At 64.7% G+C, this 21,284-nt stretch overlaps 2 protein-coding genes across 7 annotated transcripts in view; both read right to left on the bottom strand.

Moving 5' to 3' along the window:
* Positions 1-562: 562 nt before the first annotated feature.
* LOC111157625 (mitogen-activated protein kinase 11) lies at positions 563-8,589 on the bottom strand. Of its 4 annotated transcripts, none has more exons than XM_022519204.1 (12): positions 7,937-8,589; positions 4,500-4,629; positions 4,335-4,393; positions 4,135-4,246; positions 4,021-4,050; positions 3,887-3,934; positions 3,689-3,803; positions 3,261-3,332; positions 2,938-3,017; positions 2,418-2,496; positions 2,156-2,329; positions 563-1,817 (listed from the first exon to the last, which is right to left on the bottom strand). In XM_022519204.1, the coding sequence occupies exons 1-12, from the start codon at positions 7,948-7,950 to the stop codon at positions 1,738-1,740; spliced, it is 993 nt and encodes a 330-aa protein (XP_022374912.1). In that variant the 5' UTR covers positions 7,951-8,589; the 3' UTR covers positions 563-1,737. The 4 variants fall into 4 exon arrangements, with proteins under 4 accessions (XP_022374912.1, XP_022374909.1, XP_022374908.1 ...); XM_022519201.1 differs by lacking the exon at positions 7,937-8,589 and adding an exon at positions 6,992-7,119 and having other exon boundaries at positions 2,149-2,329; XM_022519200.1 differs by lacking the exon at positions 7,937-8,589 and adding an exon at positions 6,992-7,119.
* A 2,916-nt stretch (positions 8,590-11,505) lies between these two features.
* Positions 11,506-21,284, bottom strand: part of LOC111157476 (plexin B2) — a 29,052-nt gene continuing 19,273 nt past the window's right edge. For 2 of the 3 annotated variants that reach the window (XM_022518895.1, XM_022518894.1), the window contains exons 9-37: positions 21,034-21,148; positions 20,779-20,887; positions 20,597-20,698; positions 20,015-20,107; positions 19,658-19,739; positions 19,418-19,578; positions 19,166-19,314; positions 18,909-19,017; positions 18,665-18,801; positions 18,368-18,538; positions 17,830-17,959; positions 17,513-17,740; positions 17,218-17,394; positions 16,975-17,114; positions 16,775-16,875; positions 16,367-16,596; positions 16,092-16,273; positions 15,576-15,642; positions 15,278-15,424; positions 14,605-14,761; positions 14,370-14,470; positions 14,194-14,278; positions 13,888-14,042; positions 13,649-13,809; positions 13,428-13,575; positions 13,010-13,074; positions 12,776-12,851; positions 12,392-12,466; positions 11,506-12,312 (exon numbers count right to left, since the gene is read on the bottom strand). In XM_022518895.1, coding sequence (XP_022374603.1) covers positions 12,208-12,312; positions 12,392-12,466; positions 12,776-12,851; positions 13,010-13,074; positions 13,428-13,575; positions 13,649-13,809; positions 13,888-14,042; positions 14,194-14,278; positions 14,370-14,470; positions 14,605-14,761; positions 15,278-15,424; positions 15,576-15,642; positions 16,092-16,273; positions 16,367-16,596; positions 16,775-16,875; positions 16,975-17,114; positions 17,218-17,394; positions 17,513-17,740; positions 17,830-17,959; positions 18,368-18,538; positions 18,665-18,801; positions 18,909-19,017; positions 19,166-19,314; positions 19,418-19,578; positions 19,658-19,739; positions 20,015-20,107; positions 20,597-20,698; positions 20,779-20,887; positions 21,034-21,148 — 3,758 coding nt within the window. In that variant the 3' untranslated portion in view covers positions 11,506-12,207. The remainder of the gene's footprint in view (positions 12,313-12,391; positions 12,467-12,775; positions 12,852-13,009; positions 13,075-13,427; positions 13,576-13,648; positions 13,810-13,887; positions 14,043-14,193; positions 14,279-14,369; positions 14,471-14,604; positions 14,762-15,277; positions 15,425-15,575; positions 15,643-16,091; positions 16,274-16,366; positions 16,597-16,774; positions 16,876-16,974; positions 17,115-17,217; positions 17,395-17,512; positions 17,741-17,829; positions 17,960-18,367; positions 18,539-18,664; positions 18,802-18,908; positions 19,018-19,165; positions 19,315-19,417; positions 19,579-19,657; positions 19,740-20,014; positions 20,108-20,596; positions 20,699-20,778; positions 20,888-21,033; positions 21,149-21,284) is intronic. The other variant, XM_022518896.1, reaches the window with a different exon arrangement.

Below are 21,284 nucleotides of genomic sequence, written 5' to 3'. Positions count from 1 at the left end.
CAGGGCAAGGGCACAGATGCCCCATCCAAGGGAAGTTCTGCCCCATCCCTGTTGAGGCCAGTGCTCTTCCTCCCGAGCCGCGGTCAGCAGCAGGAGCTCGGTGGACATCCTGAGGGCTGGAGTGGCCCTCTCTCCCCTTAAACAGGAAGGAAAGGAAAGCTACTTTCCCCGCTTTACCCAGCTCAGGGGCAGGACAAGCCTTTGCTCTCAGGGAGCCCTGGCTGTCCACCAGCAGCTTCCCTGACCACTGAGAGAAGGGGCAAAGCTGCAACCAGACCAGAAGCTGAGCTTGCCCGGTGAGCCCCCCCGGCAGTGGGCTGATCTGTGGTTGCCTCAAGCCCTGTCCTGGATCAGAGCCTACCAGCCTGGGCCCAGAACTCACCCAGCCACCCACCCCCCCAACCATGGCCCTCGGCTCTCCAGGAGCAGGGAGGGTGCTGGGCTGAATATGGCTGCTTGTCCGACTGGCGACTGGTGGGGTCAGAGCAGCTGGGAGTGTGAGGCGCAGATCCAGCTCCCACCTCCCCGCTCCAGGCAGCAGGGCCTCGGGACACAAGCTGAGTGGGAGAGAACCCCCTTTATTGTGAAACCCCGGTGCAGGCACTTGACGTTGAGACCTCTGCAAGGTGGGGAGTCACCATCCGACACACGGGACACCACCTCCTCAAAGAGAAGCCCCTCGCTGGGGGACCCACACCCCCAACATCTTGAGCAGGGTCATGTCCACAGGTTACTGGACCAGCTCCGTTCTGGAAGAAGGGAGGAGGCGAGCAGACCCAGAGCGCAGAACAGTCCAGGGCTCAGCTGCAGGGCCGGAGGGGGGGCAGAGGTAGAGCAAGAGCAGGCAGAGGCTTCTTCATCAGCTGCTGGCCAAGGTCAGGGTCTGAGTCCAAGGGCACACTGGGGTGTGCCCCTCCCCCCCCCACCAGCATCAAGCCTGGAACCCCCTGTGCCAACCACCTCTTCATGTCTGCTGCAACCCCCACACTCCAGGAGAAAGCCCTGGCTTTTGTTCCCTGGTTGCCCTTTGTCCACCAGAGCCGCTGGCATGGAAGGGAAGTAACAGCAGAGGCACCTCACTTCAGGCTTCCAGCTGCTCACGGCAGCTGGCTCTCAGGCCCCCCCAGATTCACACGCGCCTTGGCATGTCAGTACCGGGAGCATTAGTATGCGCGTGCCACATATGGCCCAGGGGAACACGGGGCTCCAGGATGGTCTTCTCATCTGATACGTGGTGACGGTCTCAGCTTTCAGACCTTCAGGGTCTCAGCATTTCCCAGGACAGCCGCCCCTTCCAGGTTGAGAGGCTCTGACAACCAAGACCCTCCCTTCAGTCTCCAGAGGGCCTGGCCCCAGGGCACCACGCCCTCCAGAGACAGCCCTCTGGGACTGAGGAGGTTTGGAGACAGACATATTCCCCGGGGAACCCCAAGGCATCCAGATGAGGTCCTACGGGAGACCCAGGTGGTTGGGAGGAGGCAGAGAACTGAGGAAGTCCAGGGTGCTCTGTCTGGACGCCTGCACTCGTGGCCTGCACCCATGCACACTCTTGTGCGTTCACATGCGTACAGACTGCCCACGACGGGCAGCGTGCAGGCGAGGGAGCCCCAGCTAGGCTCAGGGTGCTGGCCACAGTGGTGCTGGGAGGCAGCCCTCGTGGGAATCCAGCAGGCTGCGGAAGCGGGCCGGCATGCTCCTGCCCGTCCTCCAGTCCCAGGGGCCAGCAGGCACGTGTTCTCACTGCTCAATCTCCAGGCTGCTGGGAGACTGCGGTGGCTCTGCGGGCTTGAAGCTGAGGACTTCCTGGTAGGTGAGCTCTAGGGAGTGAAGGGAAAGGCTGAACTCGAGCCGTCACTGGCCCACAGCCCCCACCTGACTGTCCGGTGCTAGCTGCCCAGCCCGGGCCCACCATCCTGAGGGCAGTCTCGGCCCCAGGGGGCTTCCTTCTAGAGCCCGCCCTGTGCTGCCCCAAGCCTCTGCTGGACAGAGCCCAGCCCCAGGAGCGCGGGCAGTGTGGGAACCACTCTGGGGAGGAGTGGGATGCTTCCAGCAGGAAACAAGCAACTCCTAGCCTGCCGGGGAATGAAGCCAGGGTCAGGCCCCTGGCTCCACTTCTCTCACCGCCCAACCCCTGGCCCTGGGCCCCACCTCTCACCCTTCCACTCCTCCACGGTGCGCTCCTTGGCCTCAACACTCTCATCGTAGGGCTCAGCCTCAGGCTCATCATCGGGGTCATGGTACTGGCTGAAGTAGGCATGGGCCAGGGCCTCCGCCGCACTGACCCTCTGGTCGCTGTCGAGCACCAGCATCCTTCCCAGGAGGTCCACAGCTATGGAGTGGTCCATAGGAAGGGGGTGGTCAGCAGTGCGCTTAGGGCCAGACGGGGAGCCCAGCCCAGCCCCAGAGCCCATCCTCACCCAGGGGGTTGGCCCCATGGAAGATGCTCCTGAGGTCCTTCTGGGGCATGGGAGGCAGGGACTGGATGTAGGTCCGGGCCTGGGGGCACACAGGAAGGGCCTGAGGGGGCAGCTCACACACCGGCCCCCTCCTGCCCAAAGCCAGGCAGGGACTTGCTGAGACAAATCCCCAGACCCACCCGCTCTGACAGGCCTGGACCAGAGCCTGCACACACCAGAAGGCCCCTACCACCATGGATGCAGTGGCTCCAGCGGCTTACCTGGCTCCCGATGCCCGGAGCACCCCACTGTCCTTGGCAAAGGCACTGTCAGTGCTGAGACTGTACCCTCACTGTCCTCGTGCCGGGAATGTCTTCCCTGTTCACCCGTTTCTCCCTGAAGGGCTCAAGCACCTGCCTTGGGCTCTAGTCCACCATGACCCAGGTCTCCCGCATGGTTCCCAGTCTCTTCCCACAGAGGCCCTTCCTCTGGAGTGCCCAGGAGCTGGGTCAGCAGAGAGAGCGGGCAGCTAGCGACTCACGTGTTCTGAGGAAATCTTTGCTAGAACCTCAGGGCTGGGTGTGCCCACCACTTCCATGATTCGCTTCAGCTGGTCGATGTCTGTCCGGCTGAGGAAATGCCCACTGGCCAGGAATAGACCCTTCCCAGGCCCCCAGATCCCAGACCTTGGGGCACTACCCAAAACCTGCTCTCCTACAGCTGGAGTCAGCGAGCCCAAGGGGGCCCCGCATGGGGCAGAGAAGGCAAGGCCAGCCAGAAAGGGCCAGTGCCCACCTCCCCTGCGCCCCACCCAGCACAAGGGACTCCTGGCTCACCCTCCTCCCACACCTGGGCCAAGGATACAGTCACTTCCTGGGAAGAGGGCCTTTCCCTGGAGCAGCTCAGCCATGATGCAGCCCACAGACCAGATGTCCACTGTTGGGGAAGGAGGCTCCATCAGTCCACCCTCCCCAAGGGCCCCTTCCGAGAATTAGGGAGCTGCCCAGACTGTGCACAGTGGGCTCTCCGTTGCACCCAGGCCCCCAGACAGCAGACCCCTTACTCCTCTAAGTACAACGCTGGGGAGGGGGAAGAGTTAGCCCAGGACCCACGGTGCTTGGCCCCTCTGTGGTCCATTTTTGAATGCTTGTCCTCCAAGACTGGACACATACCACCCCAGGGGCCTGGGCTCCTGGCCCTGTACCCGCCGCCGTCAGTCCCCAGGCCCTGGTGTGATTACTGCAGCCCACCCAGGCCCCACCCCGCACACCTGCCCGGCCAGCGGGTGTCACCTGTCTGGTTGTAGTGCATCCAGTTCAGCATGATCTCGGGGGCCCGGTACCAGCGAGTGGCCACATAGCCGGTCATCTCTTCATCAGCCTGGCGGGCTAGCCCGAAGTCCAGGATCTAGAGCGACCACCAGGCTTGTCAGCACCTCCCGGGATGACCCCTCCGCAGCCAGGCAGGCCCCTCACCTGCAGGTGGCTCACCCGCAGCTCGCAGTCCTCGTTCACCGCCACGTTGCTGGGCTTCAGGTCCTGCAGGGCAGGCGGGCGTGAGCGCAGGAGGGGCCCCTGCGCGGGGCCTGCAGAAGCCCCGACCCGCACCCTTCCGCCGCACCTACCCGGTGAATGATCCCTGCCGAGTGGATGTACTGCGAGAGGGAGAGGGGGATGCGGTGGCAGGGTCAGGCTCTGACCGCCGCCCCGCGCCCCGTGCCCGCCCCTGCGGCGCCCACCTTCAGCCCGCGCAGCAGCTGATAAACCAGGAACTGGACGTGCTCGTCGCTCAGCGCCTGGCACTTGACGATGTTGTTCAGGTCGGCGCCCATCAGGGTGGTCACCAGGTACCTGGGAGGGGGGGGTCAGCACCGAGACGCAGCCTCCCCCCCCACCCCCAACGCGCTTCCGCTCCGTGGCCCCGCGGGCGGCCGCTCACACTTCGCTGAAGTCCTCAATGGAGGTGGCCGGCGTGAACACGTCCAGCAGCCCGATGACCTGCGTGGGGCGGGAGTCAGGACTGGACGCGCCCTGTGTGCTGCGCGCCCCGGGAGCCCCGGGAGCCCCCGCCGCCCGGCGGACCCGCCCAGCGCGCCCCGCTCACGTTCTCGTGCTTCAGGTGCTTGAGCAGCCGCAGCTCGCGGTACGTTCTCCGCGCGTGGATCAGCGACTGGAAGGGTCGCGACAGCTTCTTTACCGCCACCTTCTGCCGTAGCCGCGCGTCATAGGCCGAGCTGCAACCGGGGGAAGTGAGGCGGCGCGGTGGGGGCCCGGCGGCGCGCCCCGCACCCCGCCCCTGCTCCCGTGGGGGCTCTTCTTCCCGCCCCCGCGCTTGCTCAGACGGCCGCTGGGGGATGGGACACGACGACACCGGCACCCAGAAAGCCTCTCCTCTGTGCCTCTTTGGGGCCTGCTCCTTCAAGGGGCAGCCCACCCTCCCACCCACAGGGGCTGGGCCTGCCCCACCAGGGAGTCCTAACCTAGATCTTCTTCCCCAGCTCGGCTTAGGGCTGAGGGAGAGTCTCCACTAACCAGGTCAGGAAAACAGCCATTACTAAACCATCCCTTTTCACCCCCAAACAGTCCTCTGGCTCCCCTATTGACTCATGGCTCCAGGAGGCCCCCCGGCAGGGTTCCAGAGCCACCTTCAAAGCCCCTGGGTACCCAACACCTCTGAAGAGTCAAAATACAGAGGAAAAACTGGCCAAAGGTGTTTACCGCGTTATTATTTTTAAGAGTGAGAAACCGGACAATATGTAGGATCTGGACCCACGGAACATTCCCCTTGGCCCACCCCCTTCCCCAGAGGTCCCGATGCCCACGCATCTGCTCTTCACAGGAGACACAAGGCCCACACGCATCAGCTTCAAATGCAAAGGCTGCCCCCCCACACCCCGGAGTCCCACTGGCCCAACACTGGAGCCCTGCTAAGAGCCATCCATGCCTTCACACAGACTGCTTCCTCTCCCTGATGCTCACTCCTTCCCTCCCTCTCCCTTTACCTCCACTCTCTAGTATGCTGCTTCCCCCAGCAATGAGTGGGGTCTACACAGCCCTGGGAGCAGTGTCTGCAGCACCTGGGAAGCCCATGGGCCCAGGTGGTGGTGAAGGAAAGCTAGCTAGGTGCCTGGGGCATCCACGCCCCCCCCCCCCAGTGTCCTGTGGGGAAAGGTCTGTCACTTCTGGGGAGGCAGGTAGGGGAATGTCCGCTCATGCGGGCGGCGGATCCTTTTGCCCAGTTTTCGGCACAGTCGAGTGACAGGAATTTGGCACTGGGGCACCAGCTTCATCAGGAGAACACAGGAGCCCAGGAGAGGGCAATCACCTGCACTGGTCACCATCAACTAAGTGCAGTGGGGGACCCAGGCCTCCTTTGGGGAGCTTGATACTCTCTAGGAACTCCCAGAAGGTGATTCTAGACCCAAGGTGATTCCAGCAAGGACTCTATATTCCCCAAGGACCACTCATGCATTATCCTGACCCTCTTCCCACCCTTGAGGTCTTAGAGATGAAGACAGACCTGAGGCTGGGTTGGAGGAGATGGCCAGCGGGACGATTCTGACAAGCGGGCCAATGACAAGAGATGGGGGGTGGGCAGAAACCCTTGGTCCAGGCTCCAGTACTGGACCTCTGGGGACTTCAGGAAGTCCCAGTCTTAACTTTCTGTCAGAGCCAGGAGCAATGCCCCATCCCTAGGGGCTCTGGCCTCCACACCTCCAAGACTCCCTCAGTGGACAGCAGCCACCTGGCTCAGGCCTCTGTAATGACCCCACTGGGTTTGGGGGGCCACCGCTCAACACCCACATCCTCACTCAGCCCGTCAGTATGGCACCTGCAACCAACTTCCTACAACCATCCTACTCTAAGACCCCTAGACCCTCCCCAAACCCACACAGGCCTCACCCAAATCCTGACCCTCTCTCCCATCCCAGACTATGCTCTGTCTGAGCCCCAGGGCCCAACTGTGGGGCTGTGGTCTGAGCTCCCTTGGTTAGGGCAAAAAAATGGACTGGGGTCTAGATCCCCACAAGTATTGTAGGGGGATGGTAGGCATCTCGCTCAGGCCTAAGCCCTGGCCAGAGTCTGAGACCCTTCGGAAAACAGGGGAGGGGCAGGACCCACCATGGAGCTTGAGGCCATTCTAAGGGGAGGGATCCTACCCTCCCCCAAGTTAGGCTTTTCCTTTGGCGAACAAAACTACCCACCGTAGTACCTGGGCATCTGCCAGACCCCAGGGATGCCAGACCTTTGACGGAGGGAATGGGGGGGGTGGGGGGCCAACCTAGACGCATGCTTGCACATTTAGGGGCGCAAGAGACCCGCCCTTTCGCCGACTGTGACGCCGCAGGATTTGGGCCTGGTGGGGGATGCTCCGGCTGGGACGGGACGGAGGAACGACCCCTCTCCCCAAACCCGAACGGCGCCCGGTGGGAAAGTTTCCTTCACGCCCCCCACCCCCCATTCATTGCAGGGATCCGTGAAAGGCCCGGGGGCGGAGGCGGGGCGAGGCCCCTCCCGCCGGCACCTCGCAGAGGGAGGGGAGGGGGCGCGCGCTCAGTCCCGCCCGCACCTCCCCGCTCTCCCCGCCGCCCCTACCAGACCGAGCCGTAGGCGCCGGAGCCCACGGGGCGCAACCCCTGCAGCCGCTGCGGCACCTCCCACACGGTCTTGTTGAGCTCCAGCCGGTAGAAGCCTGCGCGCGGGCCCGACATGTCCGAAGCGGCCGCCGCTCGGCCCGCGCCCCGCCCCGCGCCCCCGCCCCCGCCCCGCGCGGGAGCCGGAGCCAAGAGGACGGAGGGCGGCGGGAGGAGGCGGCGGCGGGCGACGGCGCGGGGCGGGGCCGGGGGGTGGTGGGTGGTGGGTGGTGCGCGGGGACAGACGCGCGGCTTCCTGCCCCTGCCTGGCGGCGGCCGGGCGGAAACCAGCCCTGCGGTCCCCTCCTGGGCTCGGCCGGGGCCGCTGCGCCCGCGCTGGGGGAGGGACGGCCGGCGTCCAGCTCGCCGCCCCGCCCGCCTCTACCTCCTGGGGTCCGCACTTCCCCAAGTATCCGCCCGCAATCTGTGCTCGGCCGGGCACCGCCCCATCCAGGACGCCACCGCCTCTCACCAGCCTCTGCTCCCCGCACCCTCCCCTGCCGGCACCCGAGCCTGCACCTCCGGTGCACGCATTCCTCCTCTCCCACCCCCTGCTCCGGGCCCTGCGCGAGACTCCCCACCAGCCTGCTCCCTCTGAAATGAAGGCGAACCCTCCAAATCGAAGAAGCCAGGGCAGAGATTTCTTTCATCACTACAGAAAAACTGGACACTTGGTCAGATAGGCCTCCCTGTGGGGTGGGCAGATGGACGCGCCCTAGATCCTGGGCTCGCCGGGCTTCCTGCTCTCGGAGGCCGCTGCGGCCTTGGCGGTGCGGTTCGTCACCTGGTAACCTTCCGTGGACCGGTAGCGGCCTCCCGCCTCGGTCAGGCCTGGGGACCAGCCCTGTCAGGACCAGGGACAGCGGCGGCACCGGTGTGTGTGTGGGGGGCGTTTGAGGGGCCGTACCCATAAAAGGCCATCTCCAAATGGGTCTTTCTTGGTTCCTGGTGCCTTTCCTCCTTCTAACCCCGTCCCCCAGTTGTCACCTCTCCCAGGAAGCCCACCCTGACTTTTCTAGGTACTGGGGGGCTCCTCAGCTATGTAACCGCAGCTCCTTCTCAGTGCACGACAGGTTTCCTCGCGTCCTCTCACGGCCTGGGAGGTTGATTCCTCACGGGGCAATGTTCCTCGTTCCAACAAGAAGGCCTCCCCGCATCTGTCTAGCGCTCGGGCCCGCGCATCGTCACTTCCCCCTTAAAAGTGACGAGTGTGCTGAGACAGCGCTGTCCCCGTGACAGGTGTCCCCGGGCCCTCTGTGTCGGGAGAGCGCTGGGGGGGCTGCGTCTCCCAGGAAAGTGGGCAGTCGGGCTGTTGCCCGATCTTCTTCCTCTTCCAAACAAACTAAAGCTTGAGTTTTTATGGGAAATGTCCTGATTTTCAAATATTGGCAGCCAGATTAAAACAAAACATGTCGACGCAGTACCAGGCAAACGTAACTACCCAGTGAACCCGGACCGTGGTGTCGGCCGAGTCCCAGTCGCACCAGCCAGCCTTGCACGACCTCGGCCAAGTCCCGAGCCGTCCCCAGCCTCAGTTTCCCCTCTAGGAGCCGGTGTAGGCCGGGCGGTGTTGGGGTGAGGACACCGGTGTCCCCTCCCACAGCCGCCCCACTCCGCGCCTCCTCGGCAGTCCCCGCCCTGCGCTGTTTCCCGGGCCGGCTGAGGCGCGCTGGGATTCTGTGCGGGGTCCGTGGAGCTTCAGCTAAGGCCGGAGAGGAGGCTCGTCCAGCAGCGGGCAGCGGGCGCTGACCGCGCGCCCGGGGTAAGGGGGGCGGCCTTTGTTTGTGCCGGGCGGGCGGGGCCCGGGAGGTTCCCTTGGCGATAGGCCCCGCCCTTCCGCCCCGGCCGGAGGGGTGGGGTTGTGCCGCCCCTAGGAGAGCCCGGGCCCCTCCTCGCGGTCAGGCCCAGCAGAGACCCTCGGTCATGATTCATCCCTGGGTGCCCACCTGGTCCCCAGGACCCTGGCCAAGCCGCCTTCTGGGGAGGGTCGCGGTTGTAATACTGATGAGCCGCAACTAGGGGGTTTCCTGGGTGGTTACGGTGGGGAGAGGACACAGGGCGGGACAGGTCAGGAAGTCCCCTGGAGAGGGGAAACGGGTGGAGCTGGGCCAAGCGTCCACAGTCCTCCTTCTCCAGGACTGAGCTTGACTTGGGGCACAGAGAAGTATGGTGGCTGGGCTGGGGGGTTGTGGCTGGCTATGTGGGGCCATGGCAGGGATGTCATTTTTGTTCTCAGGCTGATAGGGAGCCCTGCTGGACATGTTCACAGCACAACCCTGGCCACCAGGTCCAGAACAACTGTTGCGTGGTCTGGGTGAGAGAGGCCTGAGCCTGGAGAAGGTGATGGCTTGGAGGGGAGAGCAGCAGGGTGGGGGGCGGCAGGTGCCTCAGGTGTGAGCAGGCACAGGTGGGGAACCCAGGCAGAAGAGCTTCCTCCCCAGACATCAGCCCCGGGGGCCTCAGGACCCTCATCCCCAGCTCCCTTGAGCCCCCCGTCCCCTGGGATTCACGAGTAGCCGTCAAAATCAAGACCGCACTCCTCATCTCCATGTCCACTTCTCCCCTCCACTGGCCCAGGCCACCCTTTTTTGGCCACTTGCTGGTCTCTTGGCTGTACTTCTGAGGTCAGAAGGAACTTCCTACTGTGGTCCTGTCATAGGGGCCAGGGGATGGGCGGGGGTGGGGTGGGGTTCATGCTGTTTAGCAAGCAGTGCATGGTCTTGGGCTGTTTTCTGCAACTTGGAAGGTCACTGAGGTTGGGTGCAGCTTCCTCCCATCCTTGCCCCCCTGATCCCCACATTAGGAGGAAATGGGGAAGTGGAAATAGGAGGGCGGGTCGCCCCTCAGTCTGTCAGCACCCTGAATACTTGAGGCTGGCCTGTCCTCCCCCACCGTGCCTTGCACCCCAACATGCATGCCCAGTGTCTACCCTTCACTGGCCCCATGATAGGACAGCCCTCCTGGATCCCTTCACACTCCTGTCCTCCAAGGAAGGTAACCCCATCCCTGGGACCTGCAGCCCTTCCTCTCTAAGCTTCACAGAATATAGGGGGTCCTCAGTGACTCAGCTCTTGCCTGGCTGTCCCGTCCAGTATAGGGAGGGAGGGAAGAGCGGCTTGTGGATGTCCAATCTGGAAGCCAGGCCTCTAGGCTCCCACCTCCCTGCCCCAGGCGTCCGCGTCTTAGCACTTTCCCCTGCTTCTGAACAGCTGAATCTTGGGGAACCTAGCACGGGTCATAACCATGTCATTTTCGGGGTCCTGGGATGGGGGTGTCAGTTGTTTGCCTAGTACCCCTTCCTTATGGGAGATATCCACACCTGTTCCACGTGGCTTGAGTGGGGCTGCCCCCTGTGCACCTGGGGCTCATGATCAAGGCCCGGCCTATCCCCAGCCACAGCCATGCCCCGAGTGGAGGAGATGGAGTCTGGGGCTGCCTGTCAGCAGCGTCCCCACTATCCGAGGACATAGCAGCGTATGCTGGGAAGAGTTCAGACACATGGAAACGTGTGAGCACCTGGACCCAGCCTTACCTGAAGCTGGCTGGATCACAAAATCCCCTTTCTGCTGGGGGGTGTCCTTGAAGCAAAAGAGCTCTCTCGGGGCAGGCTCTGAACAGTGTGTATTTATCGAATGAAGCGGCCGGACATGCTGATGCTGTGTGTGCTTGGACATGTATGTGTGCCCAGCGGCTGTGGGGTGGGACATCTCACTGCTGCACCCCTGCATGCAACACGGGGATTGGGAGCAAACCCCTTCCTCCACCAGAATCCCAGACAACCCCTTCCCTCAGGCATGGGCAAAGGTACCCTCACTCTCCCTTACATGGCCTTTCAGCCTTACTTATGCCCTAAGTCATCCTGGAGCTGTTCTTGGGACCACAGAGCTGACCCTAATGGCCCCACAGCCTGAGGAGGGGGACACAGGCCCTCTCTCCCAGAGGCATGCCAGTGTGTGCTGGGGTCTGCACGCAGCAGTGACTTAATGTGTGCTGGCTGGACCATGTCTGTGAAGTACCCCTTCTTAGAAAAGAGGACACCCTCTCTGGGAGCTCAGGGTCCAGACAGTAAGCCCAAGCCACACCTACCCATCCCGGGGGCAGGACCTGTCATTCAGCCTAAGGAAGACAGGCGAGGGCTGTCCTGCCAGCAGATGGCGCAGGATCCACCCAATCCCAGCCGACCCTCCCCACCTCCCCCTCTGCAGCCAACCTGTTCCAGAATCTCTGTTAGCCCCTTTCCCAGATCCAGACCCTCGTGGCCCAGGCCTAGAGCAGGGGGGCGGGGCAGGGAGGGTGTGGACTCCGGGGCGCACTCTCCTGTCCCTACTGCCACCCTGGTGGCCCAGAGGAACCCCCTGCCCACCTGGGCCAGTGTCCACAGAGAGACCTTCAGCAGGACAGGCCTGGGAAGGGCGGGGGAAGAGGCAAGCCACCAGTCTGCGGCCCCCCAGGAGGAAACCAGCCAACCAGCAGAGTGAAAAAAACAATTGTATTTGATTTATAATTAACAAAATTTACAAAAGGGGGTGGGGGTGAGGATGGTCCAGGTGGTGCTGCAGGGACCCCTCAGACCTGGCCAGGGCCTCCAGGACAGCCTGTCTGACAGGCACCTGGGCCTCGACGTCTGACGTCCAGCTTGACCTTGGAGGTGGGGCCCGGGACAGGCAGTCCACCCGGAGAGCCCGCGCCCCACAGGACAGGCCAGGTGAGGTCAGGAAGGCGAGTACCGCATTACTTCTCCTGCCCCGGTGGGGCAGACAGACACGATCTGGGCGCTAGGCCCTGAGGGCCATGGGCACTCCCAGCACACCCCCAGGAGGCCAAACCCAGGGATCTGAGGCGGCTGCTGGTGCTCAGGCACGATCCAGCGCAGCGCCAGGGGCGTAAGGCACGTTCGCGAATCGCTTGGGAGGTGTGACACAGACACCGATGCTGGTGCTGCGGGGGGGCTGGTGCCGGAGGTTGCCAGGCGCTGTGGCTCAGGAGAAGGGCGTTACAGCCACCAGACGCCAAGGCGAGGGCACCCGCAGGCACCCACACGTGGACGCCCGGGGGCTCCTCCTCTGCTGGTGAAAGGGAAGGGCCTCACCACTGGGCCTCAGGTTCCAGGGGCCGCCCGACGCCTGACATGGGCCTCACGCACCTGTGCCCAGAGGCAGCGGTGGCAGAGGTCAGAGGTTAGAGGTCTGTGACTTTGTTCTCCAGCGCGGCCGCGATCTGCTGGAGGCGGAAGGCCAGCTGCATCTTCTGGGCAGCGGGATCCTCCTCCAGGGCGTTGATGATCTGAGGGGAGGCCACGTCACAGCGCAGGCCAGGGAAGGGGACCTCTCAAGCACTGCCTCCCCCGGAGGACACCCCGTACCTCGTCATAGTACTTCTGCGTGTACTGGTAGAGCTGGTGCAGGGCCACCAGGGTGTTGAGGGAGTCTGTGTGCGCCTGGGGGCACAGGGACAGAAAGGGACCGTGACCCAGCGTGCAGAAGCAAATGGCTACAGATACACGGGGTCCCGGCGTGTCGGAGGGATGTGGGACGGCCACAGACGGGCACACCCCCCCATCCACACAGGCATACTGCTCACACAGCCCTCTCCCCAGGGCACAGCGGTCCCACATAGGGGGCAGCCCACCTGGCCAACCCCTGCCAAGGACAGTCTCCTGCCCCACACGGCAGAGGGCATCAGGGGAAGGGCAGGGCGGCTCTGTCGGGGCAGGGTCAGCTGCTGCAGCCCCTGCGTCTCCTCTTACCCGGGAAATCTCTGCCAAGTGTGTGTTCATGTCCTGGTCGCTGACCTGCACCATCTGTCTGATCCCCTTGTAGTAGCTGCAAGGGTGTGGGGTACGGTTAGGGAAGGGGTGCGACCAGGGGTCCTGGGGGCTGCAGGGCCCCCTCCCAGTCACAGGCCTGAACCACGCCCCGGGGCCCACTGGGTGGGGTCAGGGCCGGGGGCCTGGGTCTGGCTGGGGGCAGGGAGCACTCACTCCTCCACCATCTTCTTGTAGGTGGAGATCTCCTTGGCGTAGAGCAGCTTGTTGCTGGGGGAGTCCTGCGGGGACAGAGCCAGGCGCCCGGCCGCTCAGCACGAACACACAACAGAGAAAAGAAGGGGAGTGGGGAACACAGGCCCGACCGGGGAGCCACCCCTGCCCAGCCCCAGACAGGGGGAGCTTCGGATTCTGTGGGCTCCACATGAGGCAGAGCGGGGGCGTCCCAGGCTGTCCGCCTCCCTTTCTCCGGAGCCCACGCACCGCAGGGAGCCTCCCCCCTCCGCCCCCCTCAGCCCAGCGCCAGCACAGCGTCCCTGGGCCCTCCAGCCACAGCCACACCCGGGGCCTGGCTCCACCCGCCCTCCGGTGTCCTGGGCCGCAGCCCCCAGAGCGGCCCACGGCGCCCACTCACGCGGCTCAGCTTGTGCTCCGTGCGCGTGCAGGCGTCCATGAAGGTCTGGGCGATGACGGACAGGGAGGCGTCCACCACCTCGTGCACGTGGACGTCGAAGACGAAATGCGGGTTCTTGAGGACATTCACCCAGAACCGCAGCGGCAAGCTGAGGCAGAGCGGCGGAGTGAGGGGCGGCTGAGGCCAGGGGCGAGGGGGCCGCGGGACGGAGCAATGCCCACCTGTTGGTCTTCCAGATGTGGACGGTGTCCTCGTCCTTGATGTCGTGCCTCTCCGCCTGCTCGTCCAGGAAGTCAAAGAAGTACTTCACCGCCGGCGGGACGGCGAGCCCGGGGGCCAGGACGCTTTGGAAGAAGTTGTCCACAAACTGCTGCAGGGTGCCCTGCAGGGGTGGGGGAGGCGCTCAGCACTGCCCGCCCGCACCGCCCCACCACGCGCGCCCGCGGGCCTGGGCGCCCACCTTGACAGACAGCAGGCGGGTCAAGTAGATCTCCGTGATGGCCTTGGTGCGCTCCTTCTCCTTCACGCTGCCCCGCTTGGACCTGCCCTCCTCCACCTCATCCGTCGGCCGCACCAAGTGCCACACACGGTTCTCCTCCTCCAGGAGGGCATGGCCTGGGGAGAGGAGGGAGGAGCGGTGCTGAAGGACAAGGGCTGGAGCTCAGCAGCCCCCACCCGGCCATGGCGGCACAGGGTGGGCACTGGTCCACACAGACCTCCAGAGCCCACAGGAGCCCAGGGCAGAAGCGGGGGCGGGGGTACTCACGCTCCCCGGGCAGGTCCGGCTGGCTGTCCTCAGGCTGCTGAGAGACTCCCACAGTGGACAGAATCAGAGTGGCTCCGTCCCGGACCTGGGGCACGCGGTCATGAGGGCGGGTGTCGCTAGGCAAGGAGCCAGGCCCTCCCTGCGCCCAGCGCCCCCCGCCCCCCACTGGCACTCACGTTGTAATGCATCAGCGTGTTGATGCGTTTCCATCGGCCCTCCCGCTGAGACGTCAGGTCCAGGTCTGACAGGATCTGGGCTGTAGACCCAGGACGCCACTCTGGAAGGACACAGCCCAGCACCTGGAGCCCGGCACCTGGAGCCCAGCTCCCTGGGGCTGTCCCGACACCCACCCTGCCCAACTGGCCTCTGAGGGCAGGACCCCTCTCCAGGGAACACAAGGACCTTGCTCACCAAGAACCACACTGTCAGCCCTGGGCCAGCGGGAGCAGGGCCGCGCCCGGTACACCTGGTCAATGATCTTCTCCTTGACCTGGGAGATGGTGTCACAGTTGAGGACCTTGACGGGGACAGCGTCGGCCCCTTCATCCTGCACGATCACGCTCACCGTCTGCCGGAGGACACAGGGTGAAGAGCCAGCATGGGGGCTCTTGCTCTCACCAGCCACCAGTGTGGAAGCAGCCTCTGGGGTCCCCCACGGCCATACTATCAGGTAGAGCGGGGCTAGTTCTGAGCCCCTAGAGCACCCAGGGTAGCGTGGCCTGGCCCTGTCCCAAGCCCGGGCTCCACAGGACAAAGAACAGAGCAGCGCAGGGACTGGCTGGCTCCTGGGCATCACGTGCCCCACGCTGTCTCCCACCTGTGCACACAAGCTCACCACCAGGCACACGCAGACGCCCAGGCCCCACACAGGCCTGGGGCAGACCCAGGTGCCCAGGACACACAGAACCTCTCTCTAGAGACAACTGTGGGGGATCCACAACCCCTGTCCGAACTCAGCTGGGCCCACGTGAGTCCCCCAACACCATCTAGCTTCTGGGACTGCGGCTGGGCCCAGAGCCCAGCGCCACTGAGAGCAGTCTCTAAGCCCCGCCCCAGCTCCCCGGCCCCCGGCCCCAGGGCTCACCAGGGGCGCGTACTCCACGTCATCCCCCAGCAGCCCCGTGTCATTGAGGGTGTATTTGGCCTTCTTCTGCACAGCATCTACTGGCCCCTTCTCCACCTGATGCTTGATAGCCTTGAACAGCTTGTACAGAGGCTCACCGGCACTGTCCTGGGATGACGAAGGGCAGCTCAGCCATGGGTGGGAATGACCACGCCAGACCCATGGGAGCTGCTACACAGGCAGGTGGACCTGTGATGGGAAGGCGGGGAGAGCACCACCTCATTCCTCCCCCACCCTGGCCAGGCCACCTGCAGCCCACCTTGAGGTACTGGTAGAGACAGATGGACATCCAATTGGACAGCATCCTTTCCACCACCGTCTCAGACCTGCAGGGGCCAAGAGGTGTTTCCCTAGGGATCCTTCAGTGCCCTTGAGCCCAGCCTGCTCCTCCAGGCACCCACAGCACGCACATCCAGGTCCTGGGTCCCGTCAGAACGCTGGCACGCGGCCTACAGTGACCCTAGTGCTGGACTCCTCACCGTCCACCCCATCCCACCAAGAGCTGACGCCAGGGGACCGGCAGAGACTCACGCGTCCTTCCTCCCTATCTGCACCGCCTGCATCTGCTGGCAGCCCAGGTACTGGGGTCACCCCCGCCCCGCCCCACTGCCCTCCGCGTGCCCCCACCCCGTCCCCACCGTCATCCACGTGCCCCCGCCTCCCCGCCCACACTGCCATCGGTGCACCCGGACCAACCCCGTGGCCACCCACCCTGCACGCAGGCCCTGCCCCCAGCCATCCACGTGCCCCGCCCACACCCCTGCAGCCCGCACACCTGCGCAGCATCAGCTTGGGGTTCTTGGCCACCACGTACTGCTCCATGAGCTCCAGGAAGAGCGTACGCATGATGTCTGTGTAGTACTCCAGCTTCCCGTGCAGCGCCACGGTCAACAGGGACGCAAAGTAGACCTTGGCGCGGGCGGAGAACTCACGCTGGCTCTCCAGGGTGTGGATGAACTGCGAGGGTCGCCAGGCAAAGCCTCCATGAGCACCTGAGCCCGGTCTCCGCTTGGCCCTCCCCAAGCCGCCCTGTGGACCAGCCCCACTCACAGTGACCAGGAAGGACTTGCTGTTGAGCAGGTTGGAGAACTGGTACAAAGCCTGCTCCACCACAGGTCGCCGCGACTCTGGGATGTCCAGCCTGCCTGTGATCATCACGTCCTTGTCGCCATCCTTGGAGGGCAGGAAGAAGACGCGGTCGGTGTAGGTCTTGTAGTCCAGCACGGGAATGCCTGCCTCGTGAATGTCGTTGGTCTGGTCCTCCATCTCGATCATCAGGTCTGAGGGGAGACCAGGGTGAGGTGTCCCAGCCGCGGGCCACCCCGCCCACCTCTGCCTTTCCAATGTAGCTTCTTTCAAGAACGTCCTCCCTGCATCCCAGTCTCCAAGAGGTGTCCTTGGGGACTCCGGGGGCCAGGCAGCCCGAGGATCCTGCCTGCCCCGGCCAGGCAACCCTACCTGTGAACTCCTTTTTGCAGCGGTCGCGCACGCTCTCCTCCAGGCCCTCCAGCTGGGACTTGATCTTCTCGTACTCGCGCTCCGCCTGCTGGCTCTTCCTCCTGCGGGCACAGGGAGGTTAACAGGGCCTGGCCTGGCTCAGGCCACCTGGTGGCTCGGAGCTTGTGTGTTGTGCTGGGCGTGCGACCGGAGGGGCTCACCAGTAGCAGTAGACAGACACGGCAATGACCGCCACCATGGGCACGATGACCAGCGGCAGGATGAGGCTGAGCGGCACGTCGCTCACCCTTGTGTCGTACTCCACACGGCCCAGCACCCACTCTCGGGAGCCGAACTTCACCTGCGAGGCAGGGCAGGCTCAGCAGGGCCAGGTGTGGCTCCGCCAGAGAACCGACCGGCGTCTGGCCTGCCCCGCCCAGCTGCACCCGCACGACCGCACGCACAATGAACTCCGGCAGGTTGTGGGTCGTGTCCCGCTTCTGCCGCCGCTTCGGGGGGGGCTGCACCTCTGGGGGCTCACAGTACAGGTCCGTCTCGGTCAGCGTCTTCATGACACAGCGCTCGGCGCCCACGAAGGCCTCGGCCTCGTGGAGCGTCATTGCCTTGTTCAGATTCGTGCCCTGCGAGGGCCGGGGGGACAACACAGTGACTGGGAGGGAGGCAGGGCCACCGGGGCCGACTTGGCCCAGACCTCCAGCCGCCTCCCCTACCGACCCCCGGGCAGCAGCCAGTCCTCACCCGGGCATGGATAAGCTTGTTGACCTGCTTCTTGACTCCCCCTGTGAAGTTCTCAAAGGTGGGGTCGGCCACGTACTCGAAGGCACCAGCCTCGGTCCTGAGCAGGGCCCGGTGCCCATCCATCTGGATGAGGGCTGTGAGATTGTAGGCCTCGGGCTCCTCAGGGACCGCGGGGGACGAGAACACGACCTTGGAGTCGTTGTAGAATGTGTACTCCGTGCCCACGACCTGCAGGCCAAGGCCAGGCCATCAGGCCCCGTCCCACCCCGCACTTCCCAAGGGGGCCACACCGGAGCAGAGCCAACACCAGGACTGACCGTCACGGGCTGCAGAGGCCCGGCCTCCCGCCGCCGCCGCCAGGACTGTAGGGGCTCGGCTATGACCACCATGGCGAATCTCTGCACCAGGCTGAAGCCCTGCCCCGTGACGTTGATACTGCGGCCACCACTGGGGACAGGGGGAGGCAGCGCCTGAGCGGGCCCGGCGTGGCGAGCCAGCTCCCCCACCCAAATTCCGGCCACGCAGTGGGCTGGCTGGGGGAGGGCAGGGCCCGGAGCCCCGACCCCTCTCTGCTCTGGGGTATTCACGCAGCTCTGAGATAGGGTGGGGGAGACAAGCTCTGAGCACAGGACCGCAGGCACTGCCATCGCTTGTCAGAAGTGAGGGGGCCTGCCCACATGGGTTTCTAGGAGGAAGCAGATCTGGGGGTACAGTGGGTTCTCTGATGGACCGGCCCCATGACGTCCTCATGAGCCTAGTGGGCAGAGGACTCCTGGGAAGTAGCGGAATGGGGTGGGTGTGGGGTGGGGTCCCCTGGCTGGCACCACTGTCCCCGGGGAGGAGAGGAGGCCACACCTGACAAAACTTCGCAGCGGTTCAAAGGCCCGCAGCACTGGGTTCTCGCGGTAGGTGAAGACAACAGCAGGGCTGGACACCCGGGAGCCGCCATAGTAAACCTCCAGCGGCAGCTCGCCCAGCACGGGCTGTGGGCCAGTCACACACTGGAGCTGGGCCCCGAACTGCGTCCTAGTTGGGGGGGAGCCACTGTCAATCCCAGGCCCAGGCCAGGGGGTGAGCAGATCAGGCTACTTCCACTGCCCACTCCGGGCCAGACTGAGGGCCAGAGAGCCCCAGCCCGCAGGTGACACGCACACTTTACAAGGGACGTCGTTGAGGGTCACCCGCACGTCCTCTGCAGAGCCTGTGTCCAGGTGGGTGCCGCTGATGGTCAGTGTGGTGCCCCCTGCCTGGGGCCCCTGCTTTGGCTCCACGCTGAGAGGCTGGGGCTGCTAGAAGGGCAACGGATGTATTTGGATCGGGCTAGGGCGTTTGGGACGCGACCCACCCCACCCCACGTCAACACACAACCCTCCAGGTCAAAAGGCCAGGCCCCTACCTGGTAGGTGAACTGGACGTGGGCTGGCGAGTGGCCCAGCTTCCCGCTGACATTTACCACGACCCCCCCGGTGATGGGCTCCGGGGCTGCCTCGACAGCGCACACGATCCTGGACTCCCAGACAAGGCAGGACAGTCCGCAGTGGGTGTGCACATCCTGGGCACCCACGCATGTCTGCCTCCCATCCTCCTCCAACCACCCGGTCGCCTGTGCCCCAGCACAGCCAACGCCGCCCGGACTGCAGGCCAGCCACTCACCGTGTGGACACGGAGTAACGCTCCGGCTCAAAGACACAGTTCCGGCCCGCCACACTGACCCTCTTGACATCCTCTGCTCTGACCCCCAAATTGGACCCAAGGATGGTGACTCGGATGCCGCCGCCCAGCGGACCCGTCTCAGGATGGATCTGGAATTGGCGGAGCCCAGCTGACCCAGCCACTCGGGCGGAGGAGGGGCGGGGGCAGTGGCCAGGCCGAGGTCCTCCCCGCCGGGCAGGTGCAGGGGCTCACCCTGGTGATGACGGGCGGCGGGCACTCGGAGGTGCTGTTGCTGCACAGGCCCTCATACACACAGCGGCCCTGCTCCACGCACCACACACACTTGTACGCGGGGTCTGCCGCCAGGCACAGGCTGCAGTCGCTGCGGCCAAAGGAGCAGCTGTAGAGGGTAACTGTGAACGAAGCAGCTAGGCGTCAGGGGCGTCACCTATTTCCTGCTCCCCGGCCACCCCCGCGGCCCGCCCCACCTACCCTGGAGCTTGCTGTCCACATTCTTGCCATAGGATTTGACATACAGGTGCAAAGGCAGTGTCTCGTTGGCGTCATGGGACAGCTGGGGGGACACGCAGGGACCCGCTGTACTCCCCGCTCCCACTCCTGGGTCTGGACCACGTATTCCCCCCACAGCTGAGGTGCAGCAGGGGGAGGCCTCCAGGGGGAGGAAGCTGCAGCCTCAGAGAGATAATGATCACTCTGATTGCAGGGACGGGGGAGGACACACAAACGTTCCAAGGTGCCCCCAGCCCCCATGCACCCCTACCCCGCCTGCGCCCCCAAGACCCTTCCTCGGGATCCAGCAGCCTGGCCTGCCTGCCCTGGGAGCCGCACCTTTGGGGTCCGAAAGAAGAAGGTTCCTGGCTCCTGTGTGCTCACCGGCTCCTCAAACTTGAGCAGGTCACTGCCCACGTACAAAGAGGACCCCTGCAAGGTGGTGTGGTCAGGACCCCCAGACAGACCTCCCATCCTACCCTCCCAGCCCTCTCTGTGCCCCACGGCCATCCATCGGGCTGACTACCCGGCCGCTCCCAGACATGCCCGTCTTGCTGAGACCCAGAGCACAGCCCGCTACCCCCAACCAAGCAGCGTCCCAGCCACTCAACACGCCCAGCTCGAAACCCACTTGTCTCCTGCTCTCTATGTTCTGAAGGCCCATTCGAATGCCACCACGTTCTGGCCTCTCTGCTGCCTTCTGTCCTCAGACACACCCGGAGCACCTCCCTCGTGTACCGAATCCCAAGCCCAGGAAAGCTCAAAGGTGCACCAGACACCTGGACTTTGGTTTTGCAGGAAAATGCTCTGAAGGAGCCCCATGGACACTCCACCAGCCCCCATGGCCCCTGCTGGGCCCCCAGGCACATCTGCATCGGGCAGGCCCTGTCCCCAGGCTAGCACCCCACAAGCCCCTGCCACCTTCACTGTGTCCAGGTTCTTGCCCTGAAAGGTTACATCCGTCTCGTGGTTCATGGGGATGACCAGTGGGCTGGGGTTCAGGAATTGGGGGCAGTTGTCCTCCTGGAGAGAAGAAAGCTGGTCAAGGGCCGCACGGCCACGGCCAAGCAACGCAGCTCCCGCACGGTGTGCAGAACCCTCACCATGTGCGCACGGACGATGCCCTCCTCCGGGTTGGGGGAGGCCTCCCGACACTCGTGGTAGCGCAGGTCCCACTGGCAGGTCCAGCGGTTGCTTGCACAGGAGATGCACCTGGGAGAGAGGGCGGTGAGGAGTGCGGGGCCCGTGGTGGGGGCCGGGCGAGGGGCGCACGGGGCCCCGGGGGAGGGGGCGGTGAAGGGCGCAGGGCCCAGAGCGGGGACCGGGCGACAGGCGCACCAGGCCAGCAAGACACTCACGGCAGGTTCTGCGCCAGGCTCATGGCCTCCCGGCAGTCGTAGAACGGGTAAAGGTGGGATGTGAGGAAGACGCTGCCGTGTCTGAACAGCAGCTGGATGTTCACGGCCACGTGATCTGCGGACAGACACCAGGGCAGCATCAGGTGGGGGCCTCAGCGCACGGGGTGAGGCTGGCAGGGCGGGGGCAGGGCAAGTGGGCACGGGCCTCGCAGCCAAACCCTCGCCCCATCAGAGCTCCCGCAGGCCCAGCG

The sequence above is a fragment of the Enhydra lutris genome, unplaced genomic scaffold, assembly GCF_002288905.1.
Source record: "Enhydra lutris kenyoni isolate GAN:26980312 unplaced genomic scaffold, ASM228890v2 scaffoldscaffold55, whole genome shotgun sequence".
Taxonomy (NCBI): domain Eukaryota; kingdom Metazoa; phylum Chordata; class Mammalia; order Carnivora; family Mustelidae; genus Enhydra; species Enhydra lutris.
This window is presented reverse-complemented; position numbering and strand designations above follow the sequence as displayed.

Excerpts from the sequence above, each read along its gene's own strand:
- LOC111157625 (XM_022519201.1), bottom strand. The coding sequence starts at position 7,107 with ATGTCGGGCCCGCGCGCAGGCTTCTACCGGCTGGAGCTCAACAAGACC. Across the intron at positions 4,394-4,499 it reads AGCACCTGAAGCACGAGAAC|GTCATCGGGCTGCTGGACGT; the intron begins GTGAGCGGGGCG and ends CGCCCCACGCAG. Across the intron at positions 3,333-3,688 it reads GATGCACTACAACCAGACAG|TGGACATCTGGTCTGTGGGC; the intron begins GTGACACCCGCT and ends CTTCCCCAACAG.